The following is a 19,422-nucleotide window of genomic DNA, read 5'->3' as shown; positions in this document are numbered from 1 at the left end:
TTGTCATGAGTAAACGAATGTGAGCGAGTCTCGAAACAAAAACCAGGATCCAGATCTGAGGAGCTAGTGTGACACTAAGATACAGCTAAGCTTACAACTTCCTGCTACAAGCTATTTTTATTATTTTGTACATTGTGTGTGATAACAACTAAATCATAATCAGCAACTTTACAATGCTAACGCAGTATACAGTAAGTGCTAACACTGATTGGAAGAAAGCAAAGGTCAGCTGACCACATGACTTGACATCACATTTCTTCCATAACTCAATGTGTTCCTGCTATTCAAAATCTGATGTGCTAATGCTAAGCTAAGTGTGGCTAACAATGACCGAATGAGCCACATTATGAAGCTAAAGCTAAATATCACAAAGACAAAGACTTCACATGAGTTCAGACAGAAGTAGAGAATTTGTCTCATGTCTTTGGCTCTGGGGACAACAGGTGTGCTCACCTGTACAGAGCCTGTTGAACAGTCTGTATCCAGGCTGACAGGTCACGCAGCGGTACGAGCCCTGACTGTTGACACACTCCTGACCTGGACACTGCAGAGGGTCCTCACACTCATCCACATCTGAAACACCACACGTAAACACGTCACGCTCCGTCTAGTCTTATAGGCTGCTCTCCGCTCGAGCTCTATTACGTGTCTTTACCTGTGCAGGTGTTTCCGCTGAGCCTGTAACCAAGGCGGCAGGCACACCTGTAGCTGCCCGGCGTGTTGTCACAGCGGCCGTTGATGCAGGGACTCTGCAGACACTCGTCAATGTCTGAGGATGGATGAGCCGCTGTTAGCGTCAGCACAAACAACGTGAACAGAGACAAACAGGAAGTGGGTGTCACCTTGGCAGCTGGTCTGCTGGCTGCTGCTCCTGAATCCAGACGGACAAACACACCTGTAGCTCCCCATCGAGTTCACACACTCTCCCACTGAACACACACCTGGAGACTGCACACACTCGTTCACATCTACACACACAGATGAACACACATCAGTTTTGATAGTAAAATGATTCGTTTGATTTGTGTGTGTGTGTGTGTGTGTGTGTGTGTGTGTGTGTGTGTGTGTGTGTTTGTGTGTGTGTGCGCGTGCGCACACTCACCTTGGCAGTACGTGCGCTGAGAGTTGGGCTGGTATCCTTGATCACACACACAGGTGTGTTTTCCACCTGGCTGATCCACACAGCGACCGCGGCCACACACACCTGGTCTGCTCTCACACACACCTCGCACTACCGTACACGCACACACACACGCGCACGCACGCACGCACGCACACACACACACACACACACACACACATTATATTCTTTACATTTTAAGTGTCAATGTTTTTATCAGCTGCTGCAGGGGTGAAATTCCCACTAAAATAAAGAAGCTGGGATCTGCTGGTCCTCACTCTGGACTCGGCTCGTCGGACTGACAGCTGGTCTGTGCTGCAGAGGAGGGAGTCCTCCGCTGGGCCTCGACCCGCGCTCGGGGCTCTGCGGCTGGGCCGGAGCGGGTAGAGAGTCCCCTCTGCCTGCCGGCTGGTCGGGCCGGGACGCAGGGGGGGTCCGAGCGCCTGCTGAGGAGAGAGGATGAAAGTTAATCTGCTTTCAAGAAGCTTTGTGATATTTGTGTCCTTCCTCTTTAGCTAAAAGTCTACCAATCAGGGAGAATCTGGAGAGACCACCACGACCTGCAAGGAGAGGGTCCTCCACTCTGCAGGTTGTAGCAGTCCGTCCAGAGTCTCCGGGACTACTGAGGGTCCTTTGTAGAGCGCAGACACCATCAGTTAGTATTCAAGTTAGATTTCCTTTTCAAACAAAACAAAAATAAAAAACTGTGCTGACTGAAAGAAAAGCAGTATTTCACTCTCGGTTACTTTGACCGCCAGTGGACGGAGGCTGTGGTCTTGGTTGTGAAGGAGCAGGGTCAGGTCGGTTCTGCTGGGTCCCTGATCTGCCTGGAGTCTGGGGTTTGTCCTGGGTGGCTGTGGTGCCAGCGCTGCCTGGTTGAACAGGCCTGGAGGAGGGAAAGTCCACCGGACGGGGCCGGGGTGGGGGCTGAGGTTGAGGCCTGGGTGGAGGCTGAGGCTGAGGCCGGGGTGGAGGCTGCGGCTGGGGTTGAGGCCGGGGTGGAGGCCGTGGTTGAGGCGGTGGCTGAGGCCGAGGTGGAGGCTGGGGCTGAGGCCGGGGTGGAGGCTGCGGCTGGGGTTGAGGCCGAGGTGGAGGCTGGGGCTGGGGCTGGGGTTGAGGCCGAGGTGGAGGCTGGGGCTGTGGCCGGGGTGGAGGCTGTGGTTGAGGATGGGGTGGACTGGGTCTAGTGTGGGTACTAGCTGATCCCACGCTGGATCCGACACCTGAAGCAGAACTAGTTGAAGTACTCGCTCCACCAGCAGTCGTTCCAGAGGAAGAGGGCTTCTGCTCAGACCTGGAGGCTCCGCTGCTGTGGGACCCAGAACCTGGACCTGTACCTGGACGGGGGAGGGGTGGATGAAGTTCAGTATATTTCAGTCTGGATCAAAGTAGTGGACTGACCCACTGACACCCCGTCAGACAGTGTTTGTTTGTTTCGACTTGATCTAAATTAGGTACCCTGGTTATCCTGGTTGCTGTGGGTTACCAGCTGAGCTCCTTGGCTCCCCAGATGCTCGGTGACCCTCTGGTTGAACTGAAGGGCTGAAGGTGAGTAGTGATAACCGGGACCGGCTGGACAGATCTCCTTAAAGGCCACTGGAGGACGAGACAGAGAGGACAATATTCTGATAACATAGCAACTGAAACAAAGAGGAAGAATCAGAGGTTTCATGTCCAGAACCAAAGAAACAGAAGAGACACACTCAGAACCAGAACATTACGCCTGTCCTCCAGTGTTCACGCACTTTAAGGTACTGCTGCAGAGAGCTGCTGAAGAAGCTGAAGGCTGTTCAAAATGGAGCTAGATGTCAATACATGTTAATCTACATTCGTATTTATAAAAACACAAAAAAGCTGGAGTCTACAGTCATGCTAGCAGCTGTTTACATGTGTAGCATGTCAGCATGCTAACATTATCATATAAGAGCAATACACAAAGTACAGCTGAGGCTGATCATCACTGTCATTGAATGTTTTACAGATATTTAGGTCATAACTTGAAGTACTGGACAAATTACAATATCGGCCTTGTGGTGGCGCTAGAGGAAAAGTCACCAAAGCTAGTAGAATTCATCCTCTGAGGACTGTGAGTGTCAAAGTTGCAGTTCATTGAGTAGATGTTAAGAAAACCTTTACCAGCTGACGGCAGCAACAGGAACCTCAGGGGATCTTGATTATCTCTAGAGCAAGGCTGCTAGCGTGGCTAAAAGGTCGTGCTAAGCTAAGAGGTGTAAAAGGTGCCAAATCAACTGAGAAGGTCACAAAGGGGGCAACACTGCAGATATTTGATATCATCTGTAGTCTCTGAGAGTTAACTCTGTTTCGGTTAGTGACTTTATGCTATCGCTGCAGGCTAGTGGCACAGCAACCAACCTGAACCAAAGTAGGGACATCTTTGGCAGTCGGACCCCCAGGCTTTCCCCACTCGGCTGCAGCAGCAGATTTGCTTGGTAATGTTCCTGGCGATGGGCAGGGAGCAGGAGGACGAAACCTGACCGGAGCCCAGAACCCGGTAACACTGACCCTTCTCCTCTGATATCACACTCTGGGCTGAAGAGGACACACAGGAGGACACACAGGGGGACAGGGATGAGTCACAGAGACTCTGGAGCTCACCTGGGAATCCAAACAGACTTAAGGCCAGCAGAGCCCGGCATGCAGGATCAGTAACATGCTGTTCCCTTCAGGCTCCAATCAGCATTAAAACAGGACAGCCTCGACGGAAACGCAACACAAATCAAGCAAGCTCTGACATCACAGTCCTCAACGTCCCTGTGGTCTGATTGGACATGAGGAGCAGGAGAAATGAAGCAGGACCAGGAACACAGAGCTCGTCAGTGAAGCGTCTTTAGAACATGAAGTGAAAGGTGCCATCAGTCCTGAGAGTGCTGTGAAGAATCAGGGGTCCCCACGAAGAACAAGGATCAGAACACAGAGTATCCCTTCAGGGGATCAAAGGTCAGATTTTAAAATGTTTCTGTTCTGTTTCTGTTCACAGTACACACAGTACACACAGTACACACACAGTATGCACAGTACACACACAGTATACACACAGTATGCACAGTACACACACAGTACACACACAGTATACACAGTATACACACAGTATGCACAGTACACACACAGTATGCACAGTATACACACAGTACACACAAAGTATACACAGTACACACACAGTACACACACAGTATGCACAGTACACACACAGTATACACAGTACACACACAGTACACACACAGTACACACAGTACACACACAGTACACACAGTACACACCCCTCCATGAGCATTTCCAGCCAGTTTGAAGCAGCAGAGAGACGAGACGATGTCAAGCTTAACGAATCAGCTTTGATTAGAGCGTTCTCATTGGTTACCAGGCGGACCAGCATCCTGCAGCAGACCCACCCTCCTCCTCCTCCTCCTCTTCCTCCTCCTCCTCAGCGAATGCCAGTCAGAATAAGCAGAGCACCAGTCAGGACCAAACCCATCTGAGCGCCGACCTTCACTCACATTCTGCCGACTTTAAGCAGAACAAAGAGTTCTTGTGACGCCTCGCAGAACAAAGAACCCGCCGACCTTCGATGGAACAACGAGACTCAGTGACTGTCACAAAGACGTCCGCTGACCTTCAGAGTTTCCGGAGGCACAAAGAGTTTCAGGAACTCTCTGCTGAGCGAGAACTTCTGCTGTTCGCTGCTTGAGATCTGATCGATTGACAGTTTTCAGATTTTAGATCTTAGAGCTCAGATGGATTCAGGACGTCCTGATCTGGAGTCTGCCTTATTCCTGATTTCATCCCCAAGCCGACGGCTGTGTGTGTGTGTGTGTGCGTGTGTGTGTGTTACTTACAGATGCAGATTCCATGTGAGGCGTCGAGGATGAACCCCACCCTACACACACAGCTATAGCTCCCCCTGGTGTTCACACAGATCCCGTTCTCACACAGCCCCGGCTGGAGGCACTCATTCACATCTACACACATTAACACACACATACACACACATACACACTCATTACCACACGTGCATCTGGCCCCCAGTCACTGCACCTCCTCGTGTTCTCCTCCAGTGAGAGGAGGGGCAGGACTGCAGGTCTGTCTGTGGAGGTGACGTGAGGCTCACGCAGGCGCCTCCACGTCCACGTCCTCACTCCAACCGTCCACAACGACTGACATTTATAGAGGAGAATCAGGTGAACACATGAATCTGACGAGGAGACGTTCAGACAAGAGACAGACGACTGAGTCAACGAGCTGCTGGTGAGGACGGAGGACGGGACGGAGGGAAAACCACGTCTTTTACACTGAACTGGATTCAGCTGGACGGACTTCTGTGGGAACTGGTCCCCAAAGACGGTGGTGGACAGAGGACACAAAGCAGATCCAGAGACAATGAGACAACATTAACTTACAGGTTGTTCTGCTCAAGGGCACGCGGTCAGGAACCGACCCAGCGAGCGATTGATCAGAACCTGCTCGTCCACCTGAGAGACAGAAATCATCCAGAGGCCACCTGTCTGTGACCTCTGACCTATCATCTGTGTGTGTGTGTGTGTGTGTGTGTGTGTGTGTGTGTGAGAAACTCACCGACACACTGCGTTCCATTGGTTCCCTCGAAACCAACAGGACAGCTGCTGTTGCTTTGACCTGATGACGATCAATGACGGATTATTGATTAATAACAAAGTGTAAGGTGAAGCTGAAAAGGACGCAGAGATGCAGGTTTAGTCTCAAACTAAAACTGTGTGAATTTACAGACATTTACACTCAGTGGCCACTTTATTAGGTACACCTGCTCATTAATGCAAATATCTAAACATGTGACAGAAATAAATAAGTAAAACACAACAATCACAACACGCGAAAGCACCACTTTCACCACTTTGTGAACACATGATTGGATGAAGGAGATGAACACATGAAGCTGCTGTCAGTGAACACAGATTGATTATTGATGATTGATTCTAATTGATTGTGTTTTAAACAGAGTCCAGACTTTTTTGGATTGTAATAAACATTCATGGATTCAATCACAAGAGGAAAAATTTAGAATATGAACAGAGTTCAGCTGAAAGAAAGAAAAGGCAAAAACCAACTGAAACACCAGACTCTGGTCATTTTTAGGCATTTCAAACAGAACAGGAATACCAGACATAATGTGTGTGTGTGTGTGTGTGTGTGTGTGTGTGTGTGTGTGTGTGTGTGTGTTGTTCTCTCGCTCTGTGGCTTTTAAAGGTGTGTTGCGTCATTCTTTCTGATTTGATAGACTGATGTGAAGTTAGACGCCAGCAAGTGAGCTAACACAACTTCCTGTGTGACTGTGCACACACACACATGCAAATGTTGGAGGTGTGTGTGCAGATGTTTGATGTGTGCGTGCATGTGTGCATGCGTGTGTGTGTGTGTGTGTGTGTTAAAGGCCTACAGTCCCACAGAGCAGCATTCCTTTAGTGTTAGTCAGCTCTGCAAGAACATGGAGGAAGCATCATTACTGACTCTGTGTGTGTGTGTGTGTGTGTGTGTGTGTGTGTGTGTGTGTGTGTGTGTGTGCGTGCGTGCCTGTGTGTGTGATAATGTCAGATAGTTATATAAGCAGTTCCTGGTGGAATATTTCCAAAATATTTCAGTCATAAAGTATCAGACCTTCACACAGAGAGAGAGACGAATATTTCTGTATGTGTGTGTGTGTGTGTGTGTGTGTGTGTGTGTGTGTGTGTGTGTGTGTGAGAGAGATCGACGTTGGCAGCAAACTGTTATTTTTGGTCAAATCTCTCAACAACTATATCACAGAGGTATTTTTGGAAAACAGTGAAAGGAGCTTTGAATAAAGTGAACTGTGCATGAAGATCAGTCTTTGAAAGTAACTAAATACATTTACTCAAGTACTGTACTTCGAGGTACTTACATACTGTAAAAATACTCTGTGAGGACTCACCGTCCTGATGGGGACAAAGTCCCCACAATGTAAATAATTACATTTTAAGGTGAAAACTCGGGTTAAGGTTAAGTCTCCGTATGTAATGTGTGTGTGTGTGTGTGTGTGTGTGTGTTTCTACCTGTGTTATCAGGACACAGGACACAGTCAGTGATCCCCCAGGCCTTCCCGATCGCTCTGCAGCACATTTCCCTGCTCCTCAGACCAGGCAGAGGAGAGCTGCACTACACACACACACACACACACACACACACACACACACACACACACACACACACGTTAACATACTGTATGTATGATGTAGAAGTGATGTGTTTTAAATGAAGAACAAAACAGATAAGAGAACAAAAGTCCCTTTTTGATGCACTTATTAAAATGTGTATTTATCGGCTGACAATTAACCAAAATGAGTCATTTAACATTTAATTTGTGGACATCTGACTGTTTTTACTTCATACTGACGGTTTCCAACATGAAACAAGAGTCTTCAGTCGAGCTAGCTGCTCTGTGAGGCTGTACAGTGGTGCTTAGAGCTAAATGCTAACACCTGCATGCTGTGACAATGGCAATGCTAACATGCTGACGCTCAGCAGGTATTAGTTTAGCGTGTTAGCATGCTAACATAACTACTTAGCAGTAAAGACAGTCCAGGTGAGGCTGATGGGATGTCATTGGTTCTGCAGGTGTTTGATCAAAAAGTACTGGACAAATCAAAACATGGTGGCGCTGCGTTTAAAGTCAGAGGATCCAGAAGTTGTTGGGATATTTCAGTCTAAAGTGGTGGACCAACCGACCGACCTCCCATCCACTGAGTCGACCTGTTAGCATGGCTATGAAAAAACGTAGGTAGGTCTTCAGGCGCAGGTGCTGCCTGAACGTTTGGCTGCAAGAAATAAAGTCGCCAACATGACTCAGTGTCGAACGAGAGGAGAAGACGGCGGCTGGGAGCCGAAGAGCCGTTAACTGACGGCCGATGACGCCTCGTGAAGCTTGTTGTTGCAGTCTGAAGAGTTGGACAGCGAGGACTGTGTGACAGCAGCTACCGCAGACGAAAGCAAAGCTGCATTTTATTATCGGCGTGAAATATGGCCGAGGAGGGATTTTCTATCGGAAAGCAGAGAAGTGTGAACACACTGAACGTCTGCAGCCAGAGAGCTAATGTGAACCAGAGAAGCCTTTTCGTCTGCAGTCACAACTTATTACAGGATCATAAACAATGATTCACTGATTTACTTTGGCCATAAAAGGCTGATGCAGCGCTGCAATAGCAAAGAAAACCATTACACAAAGAACAAACGTGTCATTACACGCCAGCTGTCATCAAACGAGACGAGTTGAATTTGATGAAAGAATATTTGAAATGTTAGTTGTTGTCGACCATTTAAAGAGACGCTCGAGCACCAAACCAAGACAAACATCTTGAAAACAGTAGATGTCCATGGAAGACGCTCTGGACATTGACATCGAATGGACGCTGTGATCTTCCCTCCAGCACCCCCTTCAGGACAAACTTTACATCTTTAGCTCCACTGCTGCTCAGACTGTGACACCACCTTCACACTGTGTCTGTCATTAACACTGCAGCCTCTTGGGGGCGCTGGCAGGACTTATCAAAGGAGAGTCTCTCACCTGTCCGTCTTTGACCTCTCTGAAGCAGTACTTAAATCCCGATTGCTGGTTGTATGTGCCGCCCCCCCTCAGCGTCTGGGCCTGGACCTCGATGCCTGCCGGAGCTGGAGCCCCTGCTGATCCCGAGGAAGAGGAGGAGGAGGAGGAGGAGGAGGAAGAGGAGGAAGAGAGCGTCCGGAGGGTGGGACTGAACCCAGACACCTGGAACAAAGAAGAGGAGACAAACTGCTCAGAAACAAGAAACGGCCGAGCATGAAAGCATCAGATAAAAACGGTTTTGTTTGTTGTTGTTACCTTCAGCACCTGGTGGATCTTCACGCTGGCCTCAGGGGGGTGCTGCACTCTGACCTTCACCATGGACGGGACAGGGCCTGCACACACGTTTAGATTGATACCAGTCATGTCTGCATGCTGAATATGAAGTTACAGCCAGCAGCTGGTTAGCTTAGCATAGCATAAAGACTGGAACCAAGGGGAAACAGCTAGCCTGGCTCTGTCCAAAGGTAAGCGAATCCTCCTTCCAGCGCATCTAAAGCTCATTGATTCACCTGTTAAACTGCGTGTCATTTGTTTAACGTGACGAGAGATTTCTATTATTGAAGAACGGGGTTAGCTGAACGAATTACTATCGTCTGTATGTACATACACTTCTCTCTATGTTCAGATCAAAACGCCCAGAGACATTTACTGCCTGTTGGTGTCAAAGGTCAAAGGTCAAAGGCCAGACTCACCTCCAGACCTCGTCTCCTGGTTCAGCGGCAAAAGGAACTCAGACTGGGTCAGCGCCTGATTGGTTGCCATGGTGGAGAGCAATGCGGGCTTGACGATCTCATTGGTGGAGGAGGGCGAGGCAGCTGCAGCTACAGCGGTGGTGGCGACGGCGATCTGGCAGAACTTGCCCGTGAAGTTTGGCGGGCAGAGACAGCGATCCTTCTGAAGACAGACGCCCCCGTTCTTACAGAGCAGAGGACAGAGGACTGCAGGAGGAACAGAAATACCTGATCAGACCATCAGAAACCTGGAGCAGAACCGGCTGGTTGAAGGGTGGAGGGTACAGAGGTGGAGAAGGTTCTAAACTTTAGACCCAAAGAGGAAAAACTCTCTAATATTTCACTCAAAGTCAAAGATCAGAGAGAAGTCCAGAAACTGAAAACAGGTTTGTGCATCAGAACTTCAGATTGATCTGGTGACCCTTTGGAGGGGCCCGACCCCTGGGTTGGGCACCACTGGACTAAACAAGCTAACTGTACATGAAGTAGTTGAACGTATCTCCACCTGCAGCAGCGATAATATGATGTGGATGGAAGGTCTGCTTGAAGTTTAAGTTTGGGATTTATTCTCCCAACGTGGCCAGATCTGATCAGAAAACCCCCATTCCAGACCGAAAAGAGCCAGACGAGCTGAAGTGAACTAGCCAGGTTTCCCAGAGGAGAGGACCAGACCACTCTGGAACAAACAGGTCATACAAGAGGTGGACAAGATGGAGAGAAACCAGAGAGAGCGGCGACTGACAGAAGAGTTGGTGCACGGCTGATTTCGGCTTAACAGACCTGAGCCTGTTTCAGTGAAGGTTGTGTACAATTAAATTTAGTCTGTGAAATTTGATTTTAATAAGCATCACTGAAATAAACACACACACACACACACACACACACACACACACACACACACAGGTCGGAGGCCAGCACTAACACACATCCATCATGTTTACTGCCGGCCTGGAAACACTCTCTGTTGTTTACTGTTGGGCTGTTCCACAAATGCATCCTGGGAAGTGGTGGTCATGGCCCCCCTTCTGTTGCTAAGAGACCACTGGGTCCTGAGTGAGGTCATGTGACCTGCAGATGTCAAACAAAGCCTCCTGCCCTGGTGGGATGGGGGTGAAAGTCGAGTGGGCGCCAAAGGAACCAGCTAGCCACTTCCTACTTCCTGTTTTAGCGCCTGCGGCAGGATGCTGGTGTATTGTTACCCAGAGTTCAGCTGGTGTTGAAGCTGCTGCCAATGAGCAGATAATACCCAGAAGTCTGTGCAGCAGGAAGGAAGCCTGCAGCTTTAAGACCAGGTTCTTGTGTCTGTGTGATCTCTATCAGCTCTGTGGTCTGAAGTAGAACTGATTCTGTGAAATGTCCAGGCGTCTTCCTCTTCTTCTTTGTTGGTATCAACTGCTCATTGGTACGTCCAATCACCTGTGGAGGCTCAGGAGCTGTTTCAGCCCTCACCTCCTCCTCCACCTCCTCCTCCATGTCCCAGCCCTCTCTGCATCATTCGTTCGACCATCAGATTCAGGTTCTTGACGGTTTTCTCGGATTCTCAGGCTTTTATTTTGTCCTCATGGCCCCTCTGACTTCCTGTACTTGCTCCTCTCTCTTTGAGGACTCTTTTCAGGTGTTGCATCGGTTCCTGGAGGACATTATTTGTCTCCCTCTCAGATTTAAGAAGTGCTTTCACTTCCACAGAGTCGTGGAGAAGTTTCTTCATCTCTTCCTCTAAATGCTGCAGCGTCTCTCACGAGGACTCCTTCAGACGCTCTGCTGTGCTGACAGACTCGCTGTTGGGAGGTCAAACAGGTCACTTCACATTGAACATCCCCGGTGCTCAGCAGGTAGAGTCGGCTTTTACCACCGTTTCTCTGAAAAAGATGCTGTGAGAGCGCCGAGACTGAACCAGAACAGTAAAGTTTGTGTTCGGACAGATAAACAATGAGCCGGAGAGGAGGCGAGAGGAGGCGAGAGGAGCCGAGAGGAGCCGAGGGGAGCCGAGAGGAGGCGAGGGGAGCCGAGAGGAGGCGAGGGGAGCCGAGGGGAGCCGAGGGGAGGCGAGAGGAGGCGAGAGGAGCCGAGGGGAGCCGAGAGGAGGCGAGGGGAGGCGAGGGGAGGCGAGAGGAGCCGAGGGGAGCCGAGAGGAGGCGAGGGGAGGCGAGGGGAGCCGAGGGGAGCCGAGAGGAGGCGAGGGGAGGCGAGAGGAGGCGAGAGGAGCCGAGGGGAGCCGAGGGGAGCCGAGAGGAGGCGAGGGGAGGCGAGGGGAGGCGAGAGGAGGCGAGGGGAGGCGAGGGGAGGCGAGAGGAGCCGAGGGGAGCCGAGAGGAGGCGAGGGGAGGCGAGGGGAGCCGAGGGGAGCCGAGAGGAGGCGAGGGGAGGCGAGGGGAGGCGAGAGGAGGCGAGGGGAGGCGAGGGGAGGCGAGGGGAGCCGAGGGGAGGCGAGAGGAGCCGAGAGGAGCCGAGGGGAGCTGCAGATTCATCATGACCAGAGACAACAAACACAATCTGACGTTGTCACAATATCAAACCAGCTTTAACCACATGAACCTGATAATACGCTTGTTCTATTTAATAAAGTGAAGGATTTGAGAACTTCTTCCACCTCTGGTATCGTGTGTGTGTGTGTGTGTGTGTGTGTGTGTGTGTGTGTGTGTGTGTGTTCATGTCCACACCCTTTCAAGTGTGTGTGTAATTTGTATATGAAATGTTTGCTTATTCTGCAAGTGAAACGTTTCACACACACACACACACACACACACACACACACACAGATGCTGCGTGTGTGTGTGTTGGTGTAAACACAGTGACCTAATTATTACCCTGGACGTCGCCCTACAGATGGACTGCATCAGCACACACACAGAGTGTGGAGGAGGTTTTTGGAGGTTTTCGGGACAGAGAGAAGAAACGGAGAAGTTTGCCGTCACAAACACTCAGAGATTAAAGAGATAACACGATGTAAATACAGATGAGGAGCAGGAGCTTAAACAGAACCACATCGAGCTCGGTGACTCACTCTGGTCCGACAGCTCTGCGTCGAGGTTTGGTTTGAGCGACGCTGCGGCTCAAACAGAACATCTGACTTTCTATCAGCTTATGAAGCAGCTGATGCTAACAAGTTAGCAAACGGCTGTCTGCTGCTTCCAGTGATCTCTCTCTTTTGGCTCTGTGTTTGGTCTCCACCAGCTCCTCAGGGGAATATCTGGCTGCCTGTTTGAGACTGAACCAGACTGCTGCAGGACCATGACAGGACATGTGCAGGTCTTCATAAGTCTTCATAAGCAATTAACTCAGTTTGCTCAAAAGAGGCCTTAAAAGAGCGAACAGAGAGTCTTAAATGAATGAAAACAGGGTTGAATCTGTCTGCTGGCAGCGATGAATGTGAGGACAGGCTGTCAGGAGACGTCCTGCAGCTCTGAAGTGAAGCTGGGAGCGCTGTGACGGAGGTTTGTGCTGCAGGAGGCGCACTGATCCAACGGCAGCAGGTACGGAGTGACGGCTGTGTCGTTCACGTACGTCTGTGTCGATAAAGTTCATTCAGAGAGAGAAAAATGAAGCGTTAGAGACCGAGGGGGGATTGACCTTTTGACCCCATGATGTCATCACCTCCTCCCTCATCCTCTGCAGCAGTGTGTGTGTGTGTGTGTGTGTGTGTGTGTGTGTGTGTGTGTTGCTGTCCAGTCTTACCTCACTGCTTATTCACACATCACCAACAAAATATCCCGGGTACATGTGTGCATATATGTGTGTGTGTATACGTGTGTGTGTGTATACGTGGGTGTGTGTGTGTGTGTGTGTGTGTTAAGTTAATGATAAATGAAAGCCATATGTCCGTGGTGTTTCTCCTCCCTCTACCCCTCTTGCTCCTCTCTCTGTTTGCAGCCAACTTTCCACCCAAAAGTAGCACAAATATTTGACCCAACAGGCAGAAAAACGTAAATCTGCGAGTTTCCACCGTCGACTGCTGCGTGAACATGAGCTCGGCGGACGCGGTGCGATGACGTCGCAGATGTTTGCTGGTTATTTACAGGCTGCCAGCGCAGACACGAGCTGCACAGAGCGTAGATTAGATTACATTCAGCCGAGTGGAAGAAGTGAGACAACGAACGCAGTGTGCAGCGTCACATCAGTGCATGATGAACGCTGGAGAGCAGACATGGACACGAGCAGGAGCGCTCTCATGAAGAACTGTTCCATCCAATAGGCTGTTCGCAGTCACGTGACATTAAATTCAGACGGAGGGCAGGAAGTGAAAACCTCAACGGACGAGAGGAAGGACGTTTAGATATGTTGGATGTGACTCTTACGTGATGAAGACGAGCGATTCTTCAGCTGATCTGAAACTAGCTGCTCGTTCAGACGTCAATTAACCGAGCAGCGAGCATTCAGCGCCGCGGTGTTGAACGTTGACGTCCATGTTACGGTTGTTTGCTCGGTTAACCACTCGCAAAGGTCCGGTGAAACGCCACAACTTTTGGTACTGGATCAAAGCTCCTTGTGGTTTCTCAGTTTGATCGATCTGAGCAACCATAAACAACAAAAAACATCTGCATCTTGAGTGTGTGTTAGCGTGCTTCCTATGCAGAAAATCACTTCCTGCCCTCCATCTGCGGCTCGCGCCACAACAAAAGAGTGACGTGACCTCGCCTGCAAACAACCTCTTCAACAGCTTCACTCTTCTTTCAGGTTTTTTGTGTCACTGTCACTGGAATTTAAGACACAAAGGCATAATCGTACTCTAAGATCTGGAACTCCAGCTCCCATGATGCTCGGCGAGATGTTGCTGTGGATTTGGTGGGTTAGCCATCAGCTACATGAGCCCTGTTTTTATTTGCTTATATTTGTTCACATGTGTCTGCTGAGTCAGCTGTTAGCAGCTCCTGCTGACGCACAGACAACAGATCAATCACTGACCTGAGATCAGCTCAGGCAACACAACTATTCAGTCGGCCAGTCGTCAAACAGCTGCCGGAGCAGCCTCACACGCCGTTTCTTTACGTGTTGAGATTTTTACTTCGGGCTTAAATCTGGATTTCTAAACGTGCTGGGTTACAGGATGACATGCAGCGGACTCCTAAAACCTGTCAGGACGTCAGAGCTACAGAGACAAGGAGAGCTGTGATTGGTCGGTTTGAATCTGATGGACCGTCAGCACTGCGTCACAGCCAATGAAGGAACAGAAACTCTCGTCCTGTCTCGGCTGCAGCTCCTCGCTCCTCACCTGCCTCTGCACGACATCTCCTGAATGCTGCTCCTCCTCCTGCTCCTCCTCCTCCTCCTCTCACCGGCTCCTCATTACATTCAGGATCAGGTTCTGGAGATCAGTCGTGGAGCTCTGACGGCGGCCTGCATTACAGATGTGCTGCAGGTCTCAGATCAAACAGACTCACCTGTTTGATTTTCTGTTTCCTCTTTTATTGTTTTATTCTCTCAAAGTTTACTTTAATGTTTGTCACCTCGTTTCTTGAGACACTGAAACACTTTGTGATGTTCTGCGGATGACTTACAATACAATAATCTGCATAACTGCTGAGCCCCGACGCTGCCTGTGAGGCAGGATTCAGGTGATCAATGGCCCGATTAGAGACCTCTCAGCCGTCAATGAGCTGCAGCGATTGACGAATCAGATATCAGTGTCGTGTAAATTGACTGAGCGACAGATCAACGCGTTCAGGCGAGTCACACAGGAGGAGACGGTGGAAGTTAAAGGTGAACTCACAGACTCTGAAGCCCGGTCCATGGGAGCCGTCTCTGCCTCCTCCTGCTCCTGCTCCTGCTCCTCCTCCTCCCTGGCTGCTGCTGTACAGCGTGGTCACGTTGCCTCGCTCGCAGTAGTTGACACATCGCTCCTGGCTGCAGCGCACCTTGCAGATGGTCGGCGTGAACATCACCTGGATCCTCTCCACTCCTCTGCCTGCTCCTCCTCCTCCTCCTGTGGCTGTCTGTCCATCAGCTGGCAGAGGAGAGATGAAGACGATGACGAGAGAGGACAGAAAACAGCAGAGTCGAGGCTGCAGCATTTCACTTTGTGTTGCGGTCAGAGTTTCTGAGCTCGTCGCATCGTCCGAACTCCCAAACCTCTCCCCTCTCACTCTAACTCTACCTCACTCGCCCCCTCTCTCTCTCTCCTTCTTGCTCTGTGGTGGAGTTAAAAACGAGCGTCGCAGGAAAAAAGGAGGGAAGGAAGGAAGAAGAACAACGACCAGACGGTTCCCTCTCTGTTTTCCCCTCAACACTCCTGTAAGTGAGCGGGCGAGCGAGCGAGCAGCAGTGTGCCTGGGCAGAAAGTGAGAGAGAGAGAGTGAGAGTGAGAGGGAGAGAGAGAGAGAGAGAGAGAGAGAGAGAGAGGGAGAGAGAGAGAGAGAGAGAGAGAGAGAGGGAGAGGGAGAGAGAGAGAGAGAGAGAGAGAGGGAGAGAGAGAGAGAGAGAGAGAGAGAGAGAGAGGGAGAGGGAGAGAGAGAGAGAGAGAGAGAGAGTGAGAGTGAGAGGGAGAGAGAGAGAGAGAGAGAGAGAGAGAGAGGGAGAGAGAGAGAGAGAGAGAGAGAGAGGGAGAGAGATAATTGAAAGCAGTGTGCAGGACTGGGCTCAGCTCCAAACAAAATGTTTAGCAGGGATCTGGTCCATCAGTCCACACTGAGCGGGCGAGCGAGCATTAGAGTGAGCCTCTCTCTCCTTCACTCTTCTATTCTTTTTTATTGGCCTCTTTCTGGGTCTGAGCAGAAAACTCGTATCTCCACACAGTTTCATAACAGACTTCAGAACAGTGGAGGATGTCAGGCTGATGATGCAACCCGGGTTTGGGTTTCAGAGGCCGACACTCAGAAAACGTCTTGAAGCTAAAAGTAGATCCTGACTGCAGAGCTGGAAGAAACGTCGAAAACCCACTTTAAACTCTTTGTCCACAGCGGAAACAAGTCGTGAACACAGCATTGACCTAACTGATGATTCATGGCGTGTTTGTGTCACCTGATGAACGTCAGTCAGGTGTTCTCGCTCTTCACGCTCTGTTTTTGGCCTCCTCCACCTCCTGAGGGAAGAATCTGCTCTTTGGCTGCTAAAAGCTTCGCTGTGTTCACTGTCAGCTGTTTGCTGCTCAGCAGGAAGTCAACTCTGGCTTCTTACCGCTTCTTCTCAGAAAACGGACGGTAAAGTCGTGTCCGGACAGATAAACAACGAGCTGAAGCTCACGATAAAACTCCATTTTAAACTGTTAAACGTTGCAGTAAAAAGCTTTAAAGCAGTGTGTACATTTAATCGCGTGAAGCATCTTCACCTCAACACTAAAGGTGTTTTCAGACAGTGAGCGCCACCTCCAGTAGACAACATTTATGATGCTAGTTAGCAAAAGGTGCTACATCAGTTGTGACATATTGCTAACAGTTTGCTTGATTTTAAGCTACGACCCGTTCTTTAGCTTCGTGGTGAGATTATCGGTGGCGATTAGCAGTCATGCTAACAGCTCTGTGAAGCTGTAAGAACAGGGGTGCTTTGAGCTAAATGCTAACAGTGACAATGCTAACATGTTATTACCATGTTTACCATCAGAGCTGATGGGGACACCGTCGATTGGTTGAAGTCTCGGTTGTTGCCCTAACCCAAAGCATCTTTCTCAAATCTTGAGCAGCTTGTTTTTGTGTTAAACATCGCTGAGTCTTAACCATAGAAACAGAAACGCCTGTCACTGTCACAGCTGTGATTTTTCCACCAAAACTCAGCTAATCATATGTAACAATGAGGCTGAAGCGGTCCTTGTTTTCCTGTGGGACCCCCAGACCCTCCTCAGGGGCCCCCGCGGTGCAGAGGGCCGTGGTGTGTTTTGGTAGAATAGAGGCTGGTTGTTTCTGCTGCTGTTTGTCTATGAGCTCATGTCCTGACTGACTGCAGACACACACACACACACACACACACACACACACACACACACACACACACACATGCTGAGGCAGTGAAGCAGAACAACTATAAACATGAACTAAGTAGAAACATTGTGCACATTATTACAGCATCACCATGACACACCTCCACCTGCAAGGAACACCTTCACGTCGCAGTGCTCCAGACTGGAGAGCAAACAAGCGTGGTACCGACTGTACTGTCTTATTATCAGTACTGTACTCCATTAATACAGCATCTACTGCATGTCTGTCTGCTGGACGAAGATCTGAGGATAGTTGATGTTTTATTACTTGACTTTAGCTTCAGTCTCTAGACATAATATCATGATCTGTTAGCTTTAGCCTCAGTCTGTTAGCATGATATCATGACCTGGGATCTGTTAGCTTTAGCCTCAGTCTGTTAGCATGATATCATGACCTGGGATCTGTTAGCTTTAGCCTCAGTCTGTTAGCATGATATCATGATCTGGAACCTGTTAGCTTTAGCCTCTGTCTGTTAGCAAGATTTCATGACCTGGGCATTGTGCACTAAGGGGTTTCTGAGGGTTCTCTGGTTTAAACTGGTTTAAAACAGTTAATTAACTGTTATAATAATAATGTTAGGGTATTTACTGTTAAAATAATAATTCAAGACTGATCGATGAATGACTCCTTCTTAAATTTCATCCATTCTTGCACTGATTTAGTACTAAAACTAACTGTTCTCCAGTCACTTCTCTGCACAGCTGGACAATAACAGGAACTGTTTACTGTTCTAATCACAGTGATCAAGGCTGAGCTATGAGACTGTATTAACATCCACCTTATCTGAAGCTCACACACAGTAAAACCAGGCATTCCAGCTCCATTAAATCACCGTCAGCTTGTTTTTTCAACAACGTATGGCTGACAGACACAACCTGAGTCTGTACAGTTCATCTCTCAGCACCACCACACCAGCTTCACACCAGTTACTACACAAAATAATTACCCACATGTTGTGGTATGTGTGTTAGAAACACTTTGAGCTCTCGTTAACATGTACAAACATGAGACTATACATGACATTATAACGCAGCTCTCAAATCTCCAACGCAGCCACAGAAACATCACACACAGGAAACACACAGTGAGGTTTGGTTATGGAGGCATGTTGGATTATTGTCAAATCAGAGAAAACACATCAGCATAAGCTATAAGACAAAAACTAATTACTGATGGTAAAATTTCAGCTATCCCATAATTTTGCTGTTGCATGTTACCGTTCAAATTAGCATAATTTCATTTTTATCACACAGATCGTTTCATCTTTTGTATTTGTTTCTCGTCAGAAACTGGCTTCTACATTAAATACCAACCAAGCTACAACAGAGCTAACTGGCTAACTCCTGTCTGTCTGTTCTTTAAGCTAGCTGCTGTGTTGTGACTGCAGGTTAATTTAGTGAAATTCACAAACTAAACAGTCTAATAAGGTAGAAAATGTTTCCAAATTGAAGCTTCTACGACACAGTGAACCATTTTGTATTTAGTTGAATGAACTGTTAGCGAGCTAACTAGTGAACGGGCAAGGGAGCAGGTCCTCTTCCACAGAGTCTGGCTTGTTGCACCGCAATGTTCCTACAGTAGCCCAGAAAGGACAAACCAAACACTGACTGTAGAGAGCGTCTTTGACATTTTTAGCATTTTTAGCATCCACGGTAGGTTCTTCTGGAAAGGGAGGAAGAGGTGAGTTTTACTCATGTTGGTTGCAATCTGCATCCTCACCACTAGATGTCACTAAACACTGGAGCTTCAATTGAAATGTGGTACAGACCTTCACGTTCCCCTCAGGACGACTTTTCATCTAGCGCCATCATCAGGTCAACATTTTATCGTGTCCAACACTTCACTTTCTGTCCAAATACCTGCCGGGCTGAAGACATTCTGTCAGCCTCTACTGAACTTTGTGCTGAGTGCTAATAAGCGAACGTTAGCATGCTAACACACTAAGCTAAGATAGTGAACACAGTAAACAATATTATGATTAGCATGTTAGCATGCTGCGTTAGCTCAAAGCGTCACTGTGGCTTCAAACTGACTGATCTAGCTGTGTTTTAGTCATTCCTTT

General features: G+C 48.9%; 1 protein-coding gene across 1 annotated transcript in view; it reads right to left on the bottom strand.

The window, feature by feature from the left end:
• ltbp4 (latent transforming growth factor beta binding protein 4) overlaps positions 1-19,422 on the bottom strand; it is a 33,360-nt gene that overhangs the window by 10,788 nt on the left and 3,150 nt on the right. Inside the window, exons 3-17 of the mRNA XM_076735008.1 lie at positions 15,161-15,394; positions 9,416-9,661; positions 8,979-9,055; positions 8,685-8,885; positions 7,177-7,279; positions 5,708-5,767; positions 4,972-5,094; positions 3,494-3,670; positions 2,579-2,716; positions 1,867-2,457; positions 1,399-1,566; positions 1,103-1,231; positions 843-968; positions 656-769; positions 454-573 (exon numbers count right to left, since the gene is read on the bottom strand). Coding sequence (XP_076591123.1) covers positions 454-573; positions 656-769; positions 843-968; positions 1,103-1,231; positions 1,399-1,566; positions 1,867-2,457; positions 2,579-2,716; positions 3,494-3,670; positions 4,972-5,094; positions 5,708-5,767; positions 7,177-7,279; positions 8,685-8,885; positions 8,979-9,055; positions 9,416-9,661; positions 15,161-15,394 — 2,607 coding nt within the window. The remainder of the gene's footprint in view (positions 1-453; positions 574-655; positions 770-842; positions 969-1,102; positions 1,232-1,398; positions 1,567-1,866; positions 2,458-2,578; positions 2,717-3,493; positions 3,671-4,971; positions 5,095-5,707; positions 5,768-7,176; positions 7,280-8,684; positions 8,886-8,978; positions 9,056-9,415; positions 9,662-15,160; positions 15,395-19,422) is intronic.

Source organism: Chaetodon auriga, chromosome 7, assembly GCF_051107435.1.
Source record: "Chaetodon auriga isolate fChaAug3 chromosome 7, fChaAug3.hap1, whole genome shotgun sequence".
Classification (NCBI taxonomy): Eukaryota; Metazoa; Chordata; class Actinopteri; order Chaetodontiformes; family Chaetodontidae; genus Chaetodon; species Chaetodon auriga.
The sequence above is the reverse complement of the archived record's forward strand: the minus strand, read 5'-3'. Positions and strand labels throughout refer to the sequence as shown.